Source organism: Tachysurus vachellii, chromosome 19 (genome assembly GCF_030014155.1).
Source record: "Tachysurus vachellii isolate PV-2020 chromosome 19, HZAU_Pvac_v1, whole genome shotgun sequence".
In the NCBI taxonomy this organism is placed as follows: Eukaryota; Metazoa; Chordata; class Actinopteri; order Siluriformes; family Bagridae; genus Tachysurus; species Tachysurus vachellii.
The window spans coordinates 16560040-16579097 of record NC_083478.1 but is presented as its reverse complement, the minus strand read 5'-3'; the positions used below and the strand labels follow the sequence as shown (position 1 = coordinate 16579097).

Here is a 19058-nt window from a genome sequence, read left to right as displayed (position 1 = left end):
GCGTGTATTTATTTCTACTTACTGAAGCTACATCAAGACTTAGATCAGAAATTCAATATTTGAGGAAATCCTGTTATTGTTCAATGTATTTTACATTGTGTACACACACAAACAAAACAAGTAGCACATAGGCTGCACCATTTCCCCTGTAAGTGAGGAGCCGAAAAAGGAAATCAGCGAGAAAGTAGTTCAGTCAGTTATGACTGAAACGTCATACACATCAAACTAATACTGTACTGTTAGAGTGCATTATCTGTAGAGCAGTCAGGTGAAAAAGACAACCTATCACGCCATGACACATGGTCATCAACATGAGCTCCTCTATAGACAACAGAGGAAAAAAAGGCTGTATTTTTCAAACGTAGCCATCAAATGCAGGTCTTATATGATACGCACAGACGTAATTCGAATAGGAATTTGATAGGATTGAAAGAAGAAATAGGGGAAAATATGGTAAATGATAGTACTGCTTTTACATGTAATGGGAGCACTTGAAGTCATGACCTTACATGGATCTTAAAATATTTGCACTCTGTTTTGTTTTGTTTCTTTCCCCAAGAGATTTACTGGTGTACAAAAATACATGGACTAAACAATTTTGGAAAGCCTTTATTCAAAATTGGAAGATTTTTAATCAATGAAAAAAAATAAAAACAATAATAATTATAATAGTAATAAATGCATTTTGCTTATTTTGCTGAATAATTTGATGAAGAATGTCAGTCTTTAACATCCATTAAATTTTAGTCTTAAAAAAAAATATCCATTCTAGTGCATATAGTACTACGGTGCCCACACATAAACTAAACACCGTTGCAGTGTGAAAAGCTGCTACACGTGTGAAAAGAACAGGAAATATCAATGTATGAGCTAAAGACAAACCTGTTTAAGCATCTGACAAAAACAAAATGAAATATAAATCAAACGAACACACAAACTCTAACGATGAATGCAACTATGCATTGCAGCTAATTAGATGAAATTAAGCTAGGTTGAAAATCAGACACATTTATAAACTATACTATAAACTTCCCAAGACTACACAGTACTGGGAAGTCTAATCTAACCAGACCTACACTTCACAACCAACTCAGTAATGCATAGTTAAACTTTATTTAATAGTACATACATTAATTATCTACACTGTTACCTTTTTGTGAGTCAATGCCAAACATTAGCTATGCTAACTTTTTATGCCTATTTGTTTGTGCAGCTGGTTGTGTGTGTAAAAATCAACCACCAGTTCACAACCCATGGAAAAAAAGAAAAGGAAAAAAAAGAAGATTTAAAACCTATTTACAATTCATATTTGTCATAAAAAAAATTTTAATCATTAAATAAATAAAAAAAAAAGATTAAAATTCATTATGAAATACTGTAGAAAATCTAAAAATCACAAAGTACTAAAAGTCATTCCTGGAATCCAAAAACAATTTGAATCCAGTAACAAGGTAAACATTTATTTATACAGTACAATGATATGTCTAGTTGCAGTTTCTGGATTTAATTCAGTAGCCATTAAATTGAATGTAACCATTTTTTTTAAAATAAGGATCAACCAGTTTTAATCTTGATGCTCGTTTTTTATTCATATTTTCTTTGTTAAGCACGTCACTAAAGACTTATGTCTTCAAGACCTGAAAGTAGAACAGCTTCCGGAGAAAGTTGAATGATCCAGGCATCTGTTTGTACAGGCCCTTAGCGGATATTTGAGAGACCTCGTTGTTCACCTGCGCAAAAGAAAGAATAAAAAGATATTTATATCAAACTAGAATTTGAAACCACTATAAATCTGAATACTCAAGTATTTAACTTAATCTCCATCACGAGCAGTGCACTATACTCAGTATGTTCATACAGCAAGTCATTTGGGATTCACCCAAATACAGACAACTTGCAGGAAGACTATTCTGTGACCCAAATCATGTGCTACTTTATAACCACAACTATACACAATTCAAAAACAACTTTACAGGAGTGTGCTGACATGAATCCCTGAGTCATAATCACTCTTGACTCTTGAAAAAAGAAATGAATATGTTTGACTCCTAATCAAGTGTACTACTGCTCACAAAAAGCAATGACAAGTGGAAGTATTATGTTGGTTGTAGTATTTGTACCATCCACTTTATTAGGCACACTTTATTTATGCAGTTATCCAATCAGAGTGGATCGTGTGGCTCAGAGAATCATGTGGTAGCAGCACAATGTATAGAATCATGCAGACGCAGGTCAAGAACTTTTAGAATCTTCACATCAAACATCAGAATGAGGGGAATAAAGTGTCTCCTGAAAAGTGTGACTTTAAAGGTGGGGTCTCCGTTGTTTGAGAAATGTTTCCGAAAACTGCGTTGGGCCGCCAAACAAAACAAAAACAAAACTAACGTGTAGCCAATGAGCAGAAAGGGGCGTGTCTTGTCAATATGGGCGGAGAGAGTGTTCAGTGCACATGTGTGACATTAGCAGAAAGCGGTTTTAACATTGACATGGAGGATAAAAACAAAGAAAGAAAGCGAAGAACGGCTTACGATAAGGCAAGAAGTAGGACCCGTGTTAATATAGGATCAGCTTTCCAGCGCTGGAGAGAACTGAACGTCTTCCGCGTGAAACAAAGATAAACCTTTCACGGTACAACACACAGTACTACAAAAACACATTTGTATTACTATAGTATTACTCATTGAGTTCATTTATTGATAAAAATATCCCCTCGGTCAGCTGCCCCAACAGTTTCTGCCATAATACATGTCTAGGTTATACTTGGGTTATACTTGTCTGGTGTATGTGTGGGGCGGAGCTATCAAAACAGGGGTGGGACCCATTTGGGTTAGGGGCGTGTTTGTTTTAGTGATTTCAAATGTCAACATTGGCTTTCAAACAACGGAGACCCCACCTTTAACTGAGACATGGTTGTTGGATTGAGTATTTTACAAACTGCTAATCTGGGATTCTCTCACACAACAGTCGCAAGAGTGGTGAAAGGTACGCAAGAAAGGTGCAAAAAACAAACATCCTCTGACAGGAAGTCTATAATTACACTCTTTACAACAATGGTATGCTAAAAAGAATCTGAAACAGTCAGGTCAGTGGTGGCTCAAATGGTTAAAGCCCTATGTTGTTGATTAGAAGATCAGTGTTTAATCCACTGCTCTGACAAGCTGCCACTGTTGGGCCCTTGAGCAAGGCCCTTAACCTCATATCATGGCTGACCCTGTGCTCTAACCTCAACCTCCAAAGTTGGGATATGTGAAGAAAGAACTTCACTGTGATGTAATGTATATGTGACAAAATAAAGGCTTTTATCTATCTATTCTTTTTTTCTAATCTCTTTAGGGTGAGTCTGTACACATAAAAGCGTCAGATTCCTGTTCTTGCTTGACAGGACTGGAGTCCGACGCAATCTTCTGCTATCGTAGCTCATCCACCTCAAATTTCAATGTTTTGTGCTTGCTGAGATGCTTTTCTGAGCCCCACGTTTGTAAAGAGCTATTTAAGTTACTATATCCTCCTTCGCAGCTTGAACCAATATGGCCATTTTCTGCTAGCTACTCTTATCATTTTTTACACCTCTCTGTCTGATGTAATCTTAATCTTTTGACGTGTTTCTACATGAGTTCACGCATCGCCATGCTGCTACATGCTCTGCAAAATGGACACCTCCGTAAATGAGCAAGTGTTAACAGAGACTTCTGCATAATGCTAGTAATAGAATGAGAAGGTTTTTTTTTGTTTTGTTTTGTTTTTTTTTTTGCCAGCAGCTTATTTCCATTAAACAGGAATTTTTGTTTCGTCTCTACAAAAGATTTGGTCACATTTGAATATTTCATGTGACTTCTTTGTGTTTTGAAAATTTTCCTGCCTTTTTTTCCACTTCACTGTGCCTTGTAATAATGACAGTAAAGCCCTATATGGCAAATTCTCACTCTTCACCTAAAGTAAACAAGGCAAGTCGGTATCATTATAAGCACCAGTACTGGTATCATAGACATGGTATCGCTTGCTATTGTGCTGAAAAAAAATCCATTCCTAGCTCATATGCACCATCACAGTTATACTGGTAGAATCTCCATTGTATCTGATATAGAAGACTGTTATGGGGATATGAAATATGAATTAATGCAGATCATCTGTTAAAAGAAAGAAAAGAAAAAAACAAAATATACCATCATTAACATGGTGGCAAGGTCATCAGTGTCAGCATTGTTCTCCAGGACACGATCCAGAGTCTCCACATACCACGAGCCGTTGTTTGTGTCCCTCCATGATACATATCCTGAAGACAGAATTTGTTCAGTGACTATTCAGGAATATTAGAAAAGAAAACAGACGGGAAATCTCTTCGGGTAAAACTGGAAGTCGTGTGAGAGAGAATTGAATTTTGTATTGCTCGGTTATTTTTTGCCTTTATATGGAAAGAAACCAATCGATCCGGAAAGCATGCAATTTCATTCAAAAAGGGATCTTGTTGTCCTTCCTGTAAATATTTTCTATGACTTTTATTAGTTCTTATTTTACAAATAAGGTCAGACAGTGCTTTGTAGATAATAAGACGTAAAATGACACACGAACACACCTGGAAATGTTGAGTAGGACACTAGGATGTCGCTGGGTGTGGGAAGGGTGGCCCGAGCGTCTGGTTCATCAGACAAGCTGAGCGAGTCACTGCTGGAGGATGCGGGAATAGCGTCCACCTGCTCATCTAGCCTTGGTGATGTGTGCTGTACCTCATCGGGAGAGACCTCAAAGCCTGTGTCTGTCTCGCCTACCACACACACGATTAAAAACATAAAGAAACCTGTAAAATGTTCTATTCTTCCAAGGAATAAATCTACTCTGAGTGATGTCTAATATTAACTGTGCAGCTTTGTAAAGCTTACAGGTTGCACAAGCTTGAAGAATACACTTGAAGAAATGAAGAAGTGAGTGAAATGAGAAGAGATGTCATAATGGTGTTCTTGATTTGCTAGAAATCAAGTTTCGCTTTAAACAAACTGCCTTTTCTTTGAAGAGGAAAGGACATTTAATAAACATGATTCTGTTTGGCAAAAGAAATACATTGTCAGTTGAAAGCACGACTTTTGTACTCACCTCCTCCACAAGCCTGGATGAAGAAGACTTTGGGCTTGCCCTGCAGAGAGGGACAGTTCTGCCCATTGAGGTAGTTAGTGATGATCTGTACTGGGACTGAGAGACCATCTACACCATGAACTGCTCCAGGAAAGCGATTATGACTTGCCTGAACATGAAAATAGAAATGCCTTAAAAACAATAAAAAGATAAAAAGGTTTGCACACTTGAAGTTCATACCTGAACTTGAACCAGGATCAGTTCTGGGCTTGTTCGTGGGTGTCAACATCACAAGGTTTTTTTTTGTACTATAAATTATACAAAACTACTCTGAATAAAAATTCAATTCAAATTTATTTGTATAGCGCTTTGAACAATGGAAATTGTCTCAAAGCAGCTTTATAGAAGATAAGAAAAAAAAATAAAAAATGAAATGACAAAAAATAAGAAAACTTTCCATGAATGTAAACGGACCAGATACCAAAAAATAAATAAATAAAAAAGTACCAAACAAATGCACCCAAAAAAAAAAATTATAATAATAATTTATATATGTATATATATATATATATATATATATATATATATATATATATATATATATATATATATATATATACATACATATACATATATACGTATATATATATACATATATATATACATATATATATATATGTATATATATATGTATATATATATATATGTATATATGTATATATATATATATATATATATATATATATATATATATATATATATATATGTATATATATATATACATATATATGTGTATATATATGTATATATATATGTATATGTATATACATATACATATATATATATATATATATATATATATATATATATAATTTTTTTTTTCTTTTCTTTTTTTTTTCATTTTAAAGCACAATATCAATTTTACCGTCCTTACCTCAGTGCCATGTGATAATATGACCACCACACAGCAGTCATACACAGAATGATCCATTTTAGCTAGTGTGGCCAGCTCGTGTCGTATGTGCTAGTAAAAAGAAACAGGAGCCTGTTATAAATAAGACTATTAGCTTACAGATAGCTAACTCTTGCTTGTAGTGAGTAATGCACAAACACTTACTTTGCATTTTAAGTTCCTCTTAACAAGAACACAAAAGTTGAGAGATCTGAATCGTCTCTCCAGCTTTTCGCTGTCGATATCAGACCCCAAGCGATTCTTTAGCTCAGAGCCAGAGTCAAATTCCACATTGTTGATGATCAAACAGACTCCACATGGACTTGCTTCCATCTTATAGGACTGAATGGATATTAACAACACAGAACATTAAACACATTGTCAGACAGACAGAGAGACAGAGAGAGACAGAGAGAGAGAGAGAGAGAGAGAGAGAGAGAGAGAGAGAGAGAGAGAGAAAAATACATTGCTACAGAGACAGAGACACATAAATAGATAGATAGATAGATAGATAGATAGATAGATAGATAGATAGATAGATAGATAGATAGATAGAAATATGCAAAGTAGATAAAAAGAGCAATAGAGGAGATAGAGGATGTATTGATAGAGTTCAATTCAATTCAAGTTTATTTGTATAGCGCTTTTTACAATGGACATTGTCTCAAAGCAGCTTTACAGAACATAAACATAGAGCAGAAGGTAAACATAAGGCAAAGTATAAAGAATTAATATAATAAAAATTCAAGATATATAGTTCACAGTATGTATGTATGTATATGTATTTATCCCCAATGAGCAAGTCTGAGGTGACTCAGGCAGCAGTGGCAAGGAAAAACTCCCTTAAATTGGTAAGGAAAAAACCTTGAGAGGAACCAGACTCAAAGGGGAACCCATCCTCATATGGGTGACAATAAAGGGTGTGATTACAAATATACAGTCAAACAAATGCTGTATATATAGAGGCTGATAGAGAGAGGTATGGTAGGATAGTTAGATTGATAGATAGACAGACAGTCTGAGATAAGGAAAGACAAAATGATAAAGTGACAAAGATGGACAGACAGACAGTGAGTAAGGTTAGCAGTTTGATTTGCTATTACCTGTATGCTGTCACTTCTGGGCCTTGGTGATCTAGGTATTTTAGTTTCATCCTCAATAGCTGTGGAGATAGCAGATATTCTTCTTAGAAAATTATTACCAAAACTTCCATTTAAATCTTCAACAAGAATGGCTGACTCCAGACTCCAGAGACCTTTTGTGTTTACTTACATGCAATAGGCAACGTATTTGGTTTCAACGGAATCAGCTTTTTAGGATCATCACCTCCTTCTGGCTTTTTAAAATAAAAAAGATTCCCTGCTGAATTGTGAGACACGACACATGAGATAATGCACCTGAAATACATTTAATGATCTAGATTTGCCTTCATACTTTCCACTTACAGACAGGGAGAGGGATTATGCTCGGCTGTACAGGGAGAGGAACAGGTACAGGAACGGCATCTCCACTCTCCAGCAGTTCAGCCAGAGAGTGCTGCCCAGTTTCTCGAAGACACTCCAAGAAGGCTGGAAAGGCCAGACTTCCTCTTGTCTCTAGATCCCTCACCAGCTGCCTGGCTTGAGAACGTCTTGGTCCAGAGATCTGGGGAAATCAATACTAAAGTCACAAACTTTTTTCTTTTAATTCAAATGCTGCATACATGCTTCTGAGCTCATCTATGTATCCCCGGTAAAGATGTTCAGGGTAGCTTAGCTTCTTTTTCTTTTATGAAAATTTACATATCCTATGACTGAGTGATTGACTTCTCAACCAGTCGCCTCAAATTTTCCCACAATGACATATACTTTAGGAAACCAGTGTGTATATATTTTTATTTTTTATTATGTTTATATTCATGCTCAGACTTATATAAAGCACGTTATTACCATTATTAATTCTGTGTACTGGAAGCATCAATAGAGCATTAAGAGTATAAATAAAACACTGGGTGTCAAACTTACCTTTATGCTATAACAAAAAAAATTGTAAATAATTACAGATCTGTATAGTTTATAAACTATCTGTATAGTTTTATTGCCTTTTTGCTTTACAGCTGGACAAAATGGGTCAACTGAGTGTGTTGTCTCCATTTTAAAAGTAATAAACAAGGGCATCTTATCTAAGAATTTCAATTAATCGATATGACATCAATTAGGGGATGTGGTATACTAGTGTTTAAGGTGGTGGACTACAGATCAGAAGGTCATGAGTTTGAATCCCAGCTCCACCAAGCTGCCACTGCTGGGCCCCTGAGCAAGGCCCTTAACCCTCAATTGCTCAGTTGCATAAATTGAAAAAAATTGGATAATTGTGTCTGCTAAATGATGTAAATATAATTCATTACTACTTTAAAAATGTTCATATAAACATATATATATATATATATATATATATATATATATATATATATATATATATATATATATATGGCTATATGGGTTTCTAAGAGACACGTTTTCATAATGAAACAAAATGCTCCAAAATATTTATAAACATATTTTTTTTTTATATGGTGGATTTGATGAAGAGTTGAAATGGTACTTCTTAGTGATAAGATTAGTAAACATGATTAGCGGTGGTTTGGTAAGAAGGTGACGTAACTCGACTTATGACGTCACAATACGTTACTTGTGGCACATTGTACGTGTTTGTGTATATACGTATAAAAAAAACATATCCTCACGTCTTCCTACCTTTATCTCATCAATCATATCGTCAGTAAAGATGCCCCTCGACAGAAGTCCATCGTAGACATCAGAAGGGTTTAAACTCAACACAAGATCTCTCCTCTTCTGTCGAAGGATCTCTTTATGCCTGCGCTCCATTCTGTAAACAAAATAAACCACGTTAAGGGTGTAAACGTTACCTAGTATGGCACGAAAAAAGCAGAAAGCTTCAACAAACGTTATGTATTTGTAGCAAACACATAAACAGACGACGTGTCGCTACACCACTCACTTAGACTTCCTTGTTTACATCAATCGTCCTGCGTAAACGTCACTCTTGGGTGCGTTTATGCGACACAAACCGCGTTGATGAAACGCAGACTGTGCTATCGTGTGCGCAGACATGTCTGCTGTGAGTTCTGTTCATAGTTTTCCTATTTGAAAATTATTTGTAGACTATGTGTATATAGATTGAACGTCATATTTGACCTGCTTTAAAAAAATATGCGTTTAAATCATCATTACAAAGCATTTTATTTGTAAACAATTTGCTACAGTCTCATGATGATCACATGGTGGTCACTAGATGGCAGCCAGGGTGAAGTCCAGTGATAGCAGACAAAGCTTGTTTTATTTTCATTTCCACATTCATTTTAGATTCTTAGTTTAAGTTGTAAAACTTGATTTGTGATTATGTAGCTGTTTTTTTTTTTTTTTTCAAAGATACAAGGGCAAAGGTGTGAAGGTGTACATGCTATAAAGAAATAAACATAAATGGCTGGGCTACTATCCAGAAACTAATATAATAATAGTCAGAAAACAGGGTCAGCCATTTGGTGCCCTTGAGCATTTGAGTGTGTGAAGTCCTGTAATCAGTCTCTTTGCCATCTCCTGGGGATCTATGATTCGGCACAAAACACAGCCATTACATTTCATTGCCTTAGTGTTTTTATATAAAGAGATGTTAAAGATTTGAATGCAGAAGGAAAGTAAGTGTTGTGTTTTCCAACACTGCTATTCATATTATACTTGAGGTTCAGCAGCAAATCATGAGTGCATTCAGAGGAGAATGGTCAGACCGGCTCATGCGGACAAGAAGGCTATGGTAACTCAAATAACTACTCCTTACTACTCTGAACAAACAATTATTATGAACCTTGAGGCATTTGGGATACAACAGCAGAAGACCACAGCAGGCTCTGCTCCTTTTAGCCAGGAACAGGAATGTGAGTCTACAGTGGACACAAGCACACTGAAATTGGAGAGCTGAAGACTGGAAAAGGACCAGGGAGTTCACTGTGGCATAAAAGCTGTCCTGAAACTCTGCTTCTAGTACATTTATACACAAAATGTCAAGGGAAAACAAAGATGATGGCCAGACTCAAATCTGATGTGGGAGATAGATGAGAAAAACACTGCTAATAATCAAAAACTTGCCTTTTTTCAGTTGATAAAGACTACCATTCAAGTCTCTGGTCAAAAGTAAAAATATGATGCACTAAAAATAAAAGAATTTTCTCTACTTGGAATAGAACAATTAACAAAATTCATTTCTTCCTAAAAAAATAATAGAGAACGTTTAGTGTGGTTTTGGCACTTATTGCATATAGCAGATTTTCTCCAGCTCTGGATCCTCTTTTATTCAGCCACATTTATCTAGAGGTTTTCACTTTTGGTTCAGAGTTTCTACAGATGGTGTTTTAAGGATCTGTAAGTAGACAGGCTTATTTCTCTTCTATCTCCGCAGGCTAGTGGATGTTCTTTGATGGGTCGCAACTGTTGCTTGGTGATCTCTCAAATAAGGACAACATCTGTTTGTAGGCTGGTTTTCAAGAACCTCATCCTTACCAGAGTTGTGAGTATTTGTGAGTATGAGCATTTCATTAGATATCCCTGCCTGATGTCCATTCTGTTTTCTGAATCACACATATTTTTACAGACTTTATTTAAAAACCCAAAACCTGTATACTGATTATAAAAGCAGTGGAGTGTCCAAGATACTTTTAGTCCTGGGTGGCAAAGTGGAAGGTACACAAATGATATGGACCATTTAATGATACAGTATACAGGACAATACATAATGATAAGTTAGCAGAAAACCTAGATTATTTGCTGATTGTAGTGACTTATAGATCCCAATACTCAAATAAGATTTCTTATAGCTCTTGATTTAACCTTAGTTATACCACAATACAGTTAAATATGTTCTGATTTATCTTTCTTTTCATACTTCATTATTTCTGCAGGAACAACTTTAATCAACTTTTAGGTAATGATGTCCCTTCACGTCGAATCATATCATACTGATGTTGATTACATTGCTGTTACATTAACTTTAGTATATTCGTCAAATAAACAAACAAACAAACAAACAAATAATATTGTGCGTTGGGAAAAAAACGTTATCCTTTGGCGCCAACTAGCGGCTAAATGCCACACTGCAGCCATGGAGCTAGGATGGGGAAATAGTCCCAGTAAGAAGCTGCAGATGAATGAATGAGTGTTGAGGGGGAGGATTAAGCACACTTGTGTGACCTGAAGCAAGCAGTAAGGAAAATATTGATAGCTACAAAAGTCTCCCGTGTTTAACTAATCAATGTTAAAGATTCAAGGGAAAACAATAGTGGAGTTAATGCAGTGTGAAAGAGGTGCAGACGGAGCTGCGGTATGGAAACACTAGTCGACTTGCAGACAAAGTCAGCGCAACAGGTTCGTAGTGTGCGTTTGGGGTTACAATACACATTAGTTTTGTAACGTATGCAGTGTTTTTTAGATCTATTAATGTAGTCATGTTGTTATATGCACGAATAGCACTGAAAAGCAGGGTAGGAGATAGAATACAAATGTGTCAGGAGGCTAAATAAGTAGCTACACAAGCAGCGTTAAGTCACGTCATGTAAGAACATTTGGACAAAAACAGACGTATTTCTTTTCTTTTAACTCGTTTTGTTATTATTATTATTATTATTATTATTATTATTATTATTATTATTATTATTATTTCTGGTCCACTTTTTCCACACAGCTCCTCTCGTGCACATTTACAGCTCTTAGCATAGTTAGCATCAACAAGGTAGTTTTACCTCAGGAGCTTTAAAAACTACCCAGTCATATAATTCACTTAGAAGTGAAGGAAGTTTACGGTTAGGGCGAGAAAGAGAAATAGTAGGTTGATTTATTCATTTATTTTTATTCTCACTCTTTTTTCTGACCCGCGCTGATCTTTTCACACCAGTTGCTTTTGTAAACGACTCGGAATAAATGCGAGACCCAACCGGAGGATGGTTCCGAGTAAGTGGACTATGAACACGGCTCTTCATCACAAATCCCCTCCGAGAAGCTGGCTTGGTATCCGACTGCGTCTCAGTAAGCGTTTCTTTACCATTTTCCTCTTATATATTCTCTTCTGTGAACGTTTCCAGTTTCCATTCTTGCTGAAATTCACAAATATCTCCTTTAAAATCCTCTTGTGGGAATTATATCGTTCCTTCTCAGAAAAGGTTCCAAGTTGAACCATTTTCGTGAACCTAGAACTGTTAAGGATCCTTGAGGAATCTCTTTTTCAGTAGAACATGAATGAATTTCATCTAGGACTTTATATTTTAGGTTGTTTGGTTTGTCCTTCTTGTAGAACCGTTTCAAGATGCCTACAAAGTCTCATACTGAGACTGTCGACCATCTAAAGAACCCTTAGGAAACTATTTTTTTTCTTTCTAAGAATATAAAGAAGAATTATTCCCTTAATTACAGGACTGGTATCTGTTAATATTTGTTCTGTTGTCGTATTCTACCAGTGTAAATTTTCTGTTGTCTTTTTTCTAGATAAAATGTTAATGCACACTTTTTCCCAATCGTAGACGTTAACAATGATCCTTTTTATAACACTTGTGCCAGACTTTCTGACAAGTACTCTTAGTACTGCTAGATAGAGTAAACAGAAAAACTGTTTAGACGAATCTATGATGAAGTAGAAAAAACATTGTTTTCTTTTAATTAGATGAAGTAAGCAGTTTCAGGAGAGCAAGTGTGCTTTTTAAGACAATAATAACACGACGCACCTGTGATAAGGTTAGTCTGGCGATGTGTAGTCCTGGAGCAAGGTATATTTAGCAACACAGTAATTAAAGCAGGAACATAGGCTGGTAAAGTCATGAAGCACTAAAGCTATGCTTTAACACGCCACAGGTCAATTAATCCTCCCTGAAGTACCCGGCTTTCATGTGGAGCCAGTGGTGTATGTATGTGGGTTCTGGCTTATTTACTACATTTATCTTACTTACTTGCAAACTCGTGTATATTTCTACATATCCCTATTAATCTTGTTACCTAATGTCTCTAATGTTTTTTTTTTTTGGATGTACTCATACGTTGTGCTTTTGCGTTGTCCAAGTTTCCACTCTTGATCTGTTGAGCACCATCTGTTACAGCTAAATCTAAAACATTGGTTCCTTGCTATCACCAAGATCTCTGAACCAAACAATGTTCAAATCTGTTTGCATAGGAAGTAATCACGTTATCCGCAATGTCACGGGGTATTAATTAGCCACCATGATGCGTTATCACTTCAGCATGCTTAGCAGAGTAGCAACTACATTTTCACTGCCAGCAGTCACATGACCCATTAGCCATTACTAGTGTGTGTTGGCATAAGCTTATTTTTGTTCCAAGCATCATCCAGACAGTCTGATAGAAAGCAGGTGGTGTCCGTCTAATGCTGTAATATTTCTATGAGGAGCTCACTTGCTAGAAAAAGTGGTATGGTAGGTTCAGAATATTTTCCAGTATGTCAAAGCTGTCCTGGGACTCTTTCTCTTTCATGTTCTGGACAGAATTTATTAACATTTATGTTAAGTCTTAAGTGTAACTGAGAGCCCTGCTTGGTAAATGGGTTCACCATGTGTGTGTCCCCCTAAAAGCGTAAACCACAAAAGGACACAAACCTGACATAAGCAAAAAAAAAAAAAAAGCATGAAGTCATGACTATTAATACACACATGTATGGTTTAGACCATTCCTCTTTTCATCTTTCCTGCTTCCTTATCATCATCTTCCATCACTCATTCCACACGCTATGGAGTTCTTTTATCCCCAACCTTTTGGTCATGGTTAAAGTTTAGTCTTATTTAATGAAGGAAATTAGCAGCCTTTTTGAATGCCATGGTTTCTTTCTATAACAGATAATGTTTTGCCTGATGTGGACATGTTTGTGTTTCTTGAGTCAGAACAGAATCTGTAATGTGTAGTAAGATATAGTTTATTATGGAGCTACAATCATGATTCCTTCAAGAGATAAACTAGACTATATTTAAATTTCCACCAATTTCATTCATAAACATGTTTTTCTCTGACGTTGGAAAAAGTTAATGTAGCTTATCTGCAATTCTCATCTTGTTACGGATATGGCCTTGGATCAAACCAAAGATAAGGTAACCTCTCGGTGTAGCCAAGTCTGATGGTCAGGGCCTGCTCATTAATGCTACAGGTTCCAGAAACATTAGTTATGTTTTGTTTCTCTGGTGAATTACCCCACACACTCACGAATTGCCATGTTGAGGTATATGATGAAAGGTGTTTTTACTTGGAGGTTGTGCCCAGACACCTTCTCTGTTCAAAATGCTGTTCTAGCCTTTCTTTAGCCCAGACTAGGGCCCACACCCAACTTTATGACTGTTTTGGTTCATGGCAGGCCTCCATTAATAAGCATGTTTTTGCAGGATGAGCTGTCTAATATCAACTCCTAAGCAGAAGGAGGATGTGTCTGCTGTTAGTGCTCATTGTAATTTTAACTCTCAGCAATTAAAGGATTTTAAAAAAATAAGATGAAGAAATCCATAGTTGGTGTGAATTTCCTACAGTTTCAATGACATTTATTTGACTACATATTTTTTTCATAACCTGTGTAATTCTTTTTGTGAACATGATGTCCTGATTAAATATACTGTACGGCTCAATTGGTTTATTCATTCATTCATTCATTCATTCATTCATTCATTCATTCGTTCATTCATCTTCTACCGATTATCCGAACTACCTCGGGTCACGGGGAGCCTGTGCCTATCTCAGGCGTCATTGGGCATCAAGGCAGGATACACCCTGAATGGAGTGCCAACCCATCGCAGGGCACACACACACTCTCATTCACTCAATTGGTTTAGAATGTGATAAACTGAAACCTTGGCACGGACCTGAAATAGGCTGCGTGCTTCACCTGTTCATAAAGAAAGGGCAATAAAACAAAAATGCACTAATGTTTAATGTCATAGTCGTTTGAGATCTCTGGTTAGGCAGAACTTGTATGTTTGTTTTTGGTGCACAGAAATGTAGAATTGCAGAATTTTTGCAAGTTTCTTGAATCAGAAGCTAAAAAAACAGTAATTATTGTAAGTAATTATTGTACTGTATTTAAAACAAGTATAAAATAGCACTAGTAATTAAATTTGTTAAAATATAGCTGCTTTGGGTTGCGGGCATGATTACAGAACCTTAGGCGGATTAATTACACATCTCAGACAATCGGCTTTTGGATATCATTCATTACTTGGGGTTGTTATAGTTTTAAGCCATTATTGCTAACACTATGGCGCTAGATCTGTTCATCATGTACAAGATGTTGCCACAAAGTTGCCTAAAAGGCACACAATTGTTTAGAATGGCTTTAGATTTCCCTAGACTTAACCTAAATGACCCAAATCTGTACCAGTGTGACAATGCCCTAGGCATTGCCCAATGCTCCAAAAAAGACATAGATTTTCATGGATGACATTCAAAAACTCACGTTTGCTTGCACCTGAGCCCTGTCCTCAGTCCCATGGAACACCTTTGGGATGAATCGGTACCTTGACTGCACCCTTGGCTCTCTCGCTTGCTTTCAGTATCAACCTCATTTTAATGCACATGGTTTTGGAATGATCACCTACTGGTAGGATGGTCAGGTGTCCACATATTTAGTAGTATGTTTTTCACGTTTGCCTAATTTTACACTCTAGTTAAACATTTCTTTTATGTTTTTCCCTTTATTTCATTCATATTCATTTATGTCCACAGTGATAACACCTGATAACATTTATTAAATCATTGTGAAGAATGAAATCCTTTTACTGATCTGTTATCATTTTAAGAACCAATGTTACTGCAGCAATTGCTATAACAGTTGATAAGGGAACAACCAAGGCATTGTTTGTTGCCCTATCCTTAATTGAGTCATGGTTACATATTACTTGAATGGTGTTCCAGCAAAGGTAATCACAATGCATACTGCTGTTATGCATCAGTCATTGCCATTTACATGCGTGGTCTGCAGGGGTATTGCTCAGTGCTGTGGATGGATCCTTTTATTTAACAGTCTACATTTGGTGAGTATGTTCTATTTTCTGGTGTTCTTTGAGCCTTAAAGTACACCATGCCCCTAGCATCTGCTAGCAATAAGTTGCTAAAGCCATATAGGGTTGCTGTGTGCTCTTACCAAGGGGCAGGCAATCCAGAACATCTGCACCCTCAAGGAACACAGAAAGAGCAACGTTACACAAAGGCAGATCACACAATACACTGAGATGAAGCAGGACATTAAGAATGCAACTGGATCCCAAATGCCACAGACTATCTGGCAGTGCAGGGCACTTGTAACTGAGGCTTCCTTCCCTGAGAGTAATTTGCTGTCTAAGGGACCCTACACCAGTACACCTGTGATACCAATCAGATGGAATTAAAAATAGTCAATTTGGCACAGAAGATCTTGATTCTCCAACAATAACGTTGTTCTGGGGCTCATCTGCTGTGTTAGGGGTATGAAATGATTAAGCATACATCCAGGGCAGTTGTGTCTGCACATGCAATTTAAGACATTGCTGGATTTAGGTTTTTCTGTCAGAGCTCCATCGCCCTCTGATACTAGGTACTCTGCCCACTTAGTGGCTTAACCACCCGTTATATCCATATTCTTTTTATTCTTTGAGATGGTCACCTGGTCTTTCAATGCTGCTTTCAAAAGTATTCATGAACACTCTGGCATCTTTGAACCTGAGAGGATCTGTTGTCCAAGGTGGATGAAAAGATTTGGTATCCCCAACCGGATTGTTTGTGTCTTGGGTTTGGCCCAAGTTTGAATCAGTCTATTGACTCTTTGCGATTTAATACAGTTAAGCCTGCAGAACACTTCTTGCTGTGCAGGCTTTGCAGTGTTGTTTGGACTGGACAGGCATTCAGTCCCCAAACCAACTTCATAATTGCTGTGGGTATTTGTATGAAGTGTGTTTCGATGTCTAAGCAAAGGTTGGAGTCCTAAGAGGGTCTTGCTCTACATTATTTTATTGGAAGATATCATATAGGTGCTATGCAAGTTAGAAGGGGTTAAATAGAATACTAATTAACCACATAGAAGCATCACTGCATTTATTATAGCCACTTAACCACATGTGTTAATTTGAGTAGATAGAGTTTAAGAAAAGAAGTGCCACAAACATGGCATGAAATTTCCCTCATCTATGCTTATTATTCCAAAGCAACTAAGCATATTTGAATGTAAATAAACATGTGGATACATGCTAAGATAAAGCAAAGAGTGAGCAATTTCAGCATGGCCGTTATTTACTTTATTTCAGTAATGCTAAAGACAAACTCTGAACTTTCGCTTTCCGCAGAAGTTAATGGAAAGACTTCTGGAGCTCTGACAAGCCAACACTTTCAAAGCAGGTTCAGATTACTACCACATGTCTGTGGAGCAGATCTCCAAGTGGCCATCCGGCTGCGACCATACCCTCTAATTTCTTATCCCAAAATTGGACATCTACGTTGCCGTATGACATGGCCCTGCCTTGGAAGACTAGCACAGTGTGTTCTCTCTGCGATTCTTTCCCCATTCCAGCTGGCAGATAACAATGAATCAACCTTACTGGAGAGAGTTCAACACAGGGGTGACTTGTAGAGAGACTTGGTGCAGCTCTGCATTAGGACATGCAGTAGACAAACTTTCTGTTGTATTCTAAACCCAAACAAAACTGGGGATGTGATGTCATTCTGATTGTGGCACCACAATTTTTTTCCCTTCCAAAAGTATTTTCGATACAGGGCAGCCAGTTCATTTTATCATCCCAGGCTGCTGGTCCTCAGGCTGTGTTGTCCCTCCGCAGAAATAGCTGAAAACATTAGCGTGGTTACACTGCATTCATAAGGCATAAATCCATCACCAAGCAGAGGGTGCCAGAGTGTGATGAATGCACAAAAATGTGAGGCCTTTAAAGTTTGTGCAAATTATGAGGAAAGTTCACTGTCTGCGTAGGAAGTGGGGTACAAGAGATCTTTGTGTCACCTATATTGAAAGCTATTGGCTCAGACTGTCCCAGCATGCATTTCATCTTGTTGTGAATGCAACGTTTGTCTGGACGTGTAGGTTGAATGCCTTCTATCAGCCGGCCCCCTCTGCCATGGGACGCCAAGCAGTTTTCACTTTGGCCATTGCTAACTTTGAGCTTCAGCAACTGGGACGTATTTTCAAGATGAGAAGTTGCACCGTTTTTGTGATAGTGAAAGGATACCGTAATTGTTCCTCATGGCAGGAGTTGTTGAATGGGCAGGTTTGCAGCAACTTTGCTTGTTTGTAATTAAAAACAGAGGGTGTAATGATTTATACTTTCTTCATCTAAACGTATTGCCAGATATGTATCCAGAAAAAAGAAACAATACTATTTTGGGAGAAGAAATGCACTGTTTGAGTAGACATAATGGCATGCAATGGATGTTGTATTAATCCGGGAAAGAAACTGTGCTGGTTTCTGATTTCTAGAGAATTGTTTACTATTGATTGTTCTTAGATAGTTCACTCTGACAAATCATGGCCTCAGTTGCAGGGAATTACAGCAAATTTGTCCATACAGTCAGTTTTTGGACAATTTAATGGTTGAAGGTACAAGAGCTTAATCCCTTTTGACCTCTGTGGAGCCACATTCTTTGCCATGTTCCTTTACTGGAAGAAGCGGGGGGCCTACGAGCTGGAGACGCTTCCGCCATCAATATCTGGGGCAGAACGCTACTCCTGGTCCTCTTCCCTGGAAGTCATTCACGATCTATATGGTAAGGCCAAATTCCATTATTCTTAAAAACCTCTCTAGGGTTAGCATATGCCGTGTACCTCGTGTCATTAGTCTGAATTTACCAGCATGTCATAACACGGAAAGATTTTATTCTGACTTTATTTGTGCTGTTCATTGGAAGTCATTTCCATTTGATGATTGTCTTAAGTTCTAAACATGATAAAATACTTCATATTCTTTTTTTTTTTTTTTTGGCCTTGAGCTTCAAATTTTAAATTCTGTAGAAATCTATTCAGCTTAATATCT

General features: G+C 37.0%; 2 protein-coding genes across 4 annotated transcripts in view; one reads left to right on the top strand and one right to left on the bottom strand.

Moving 5' to 3' along the window:
* Window positions 1–596: 596 nt before the first annotated feature.
* On the bottom strand, window positions 597–9138 carry casp9 (caspase 9, apoptosis-related cysteine peptidase). 2 transcript variants are annotated; one of them, XM_060894303.1, is made up of 11 exons: window positions 9020–9138; window positions 8755–8887; window positions 7465–7663; window positions 7292–7381; window positions 7123–7181; window positions 6185–6361; window positions 6002–6091; window positions 5089–5236; window positions 4574–4762; window positions 4164–4273; window positions 597–1730 (listed from the first exon to the last, which is right to left on the bottom strand). In XM_060894303.1, the coding sequence occupies exons 2-11, from the start codon at window positions 8884–8886 to the stop codon at window positions 1623–1625; spliced, it is 1302 nt and encodes a 433-aa protein (XP_060750286.1). In that variant the 5' UTR covers window position 8887; window positions 9020–9138; the 3' UTR covers window positions 597–1622. The 2 variants fall into 2 exon arrangements, with proteins under 2 accessions (XP_060750286.1, XP_060750287.1); XM_060894304.1 differs by lacking the exon at window positions 9020–9138 and having other exon boundaries at window positions 7292–7378; window positions 8755–9012.
* A 2057-nt stretch (window positions 9139–11195) lies between these two features.
* Window positions 11196–19058, top strand: part of plekhg5b (pleckstrin homology domain containing, family G (with RhoGef domain) member 5b) — a 57644-nt gene continuing 49781 nt past the window's right edge. For both annotated transcript variants that reach the window (XM_060893772.1, XM_060893773.1), the window contains exons 1-2: window positions 11196–11436; window positions 11963–12093. In XM_060893772.1, the coding sequence (XP_060749755.1) occupies window positions 12009–12093 (85 nt within the window). In that variant the 5' untranslated portion in view covers window positions 11196–11436; window positions 11963–12008. The remainder of the gene's footprint in view (window positions 11437–11962; window positions 12094–19058) is intronic.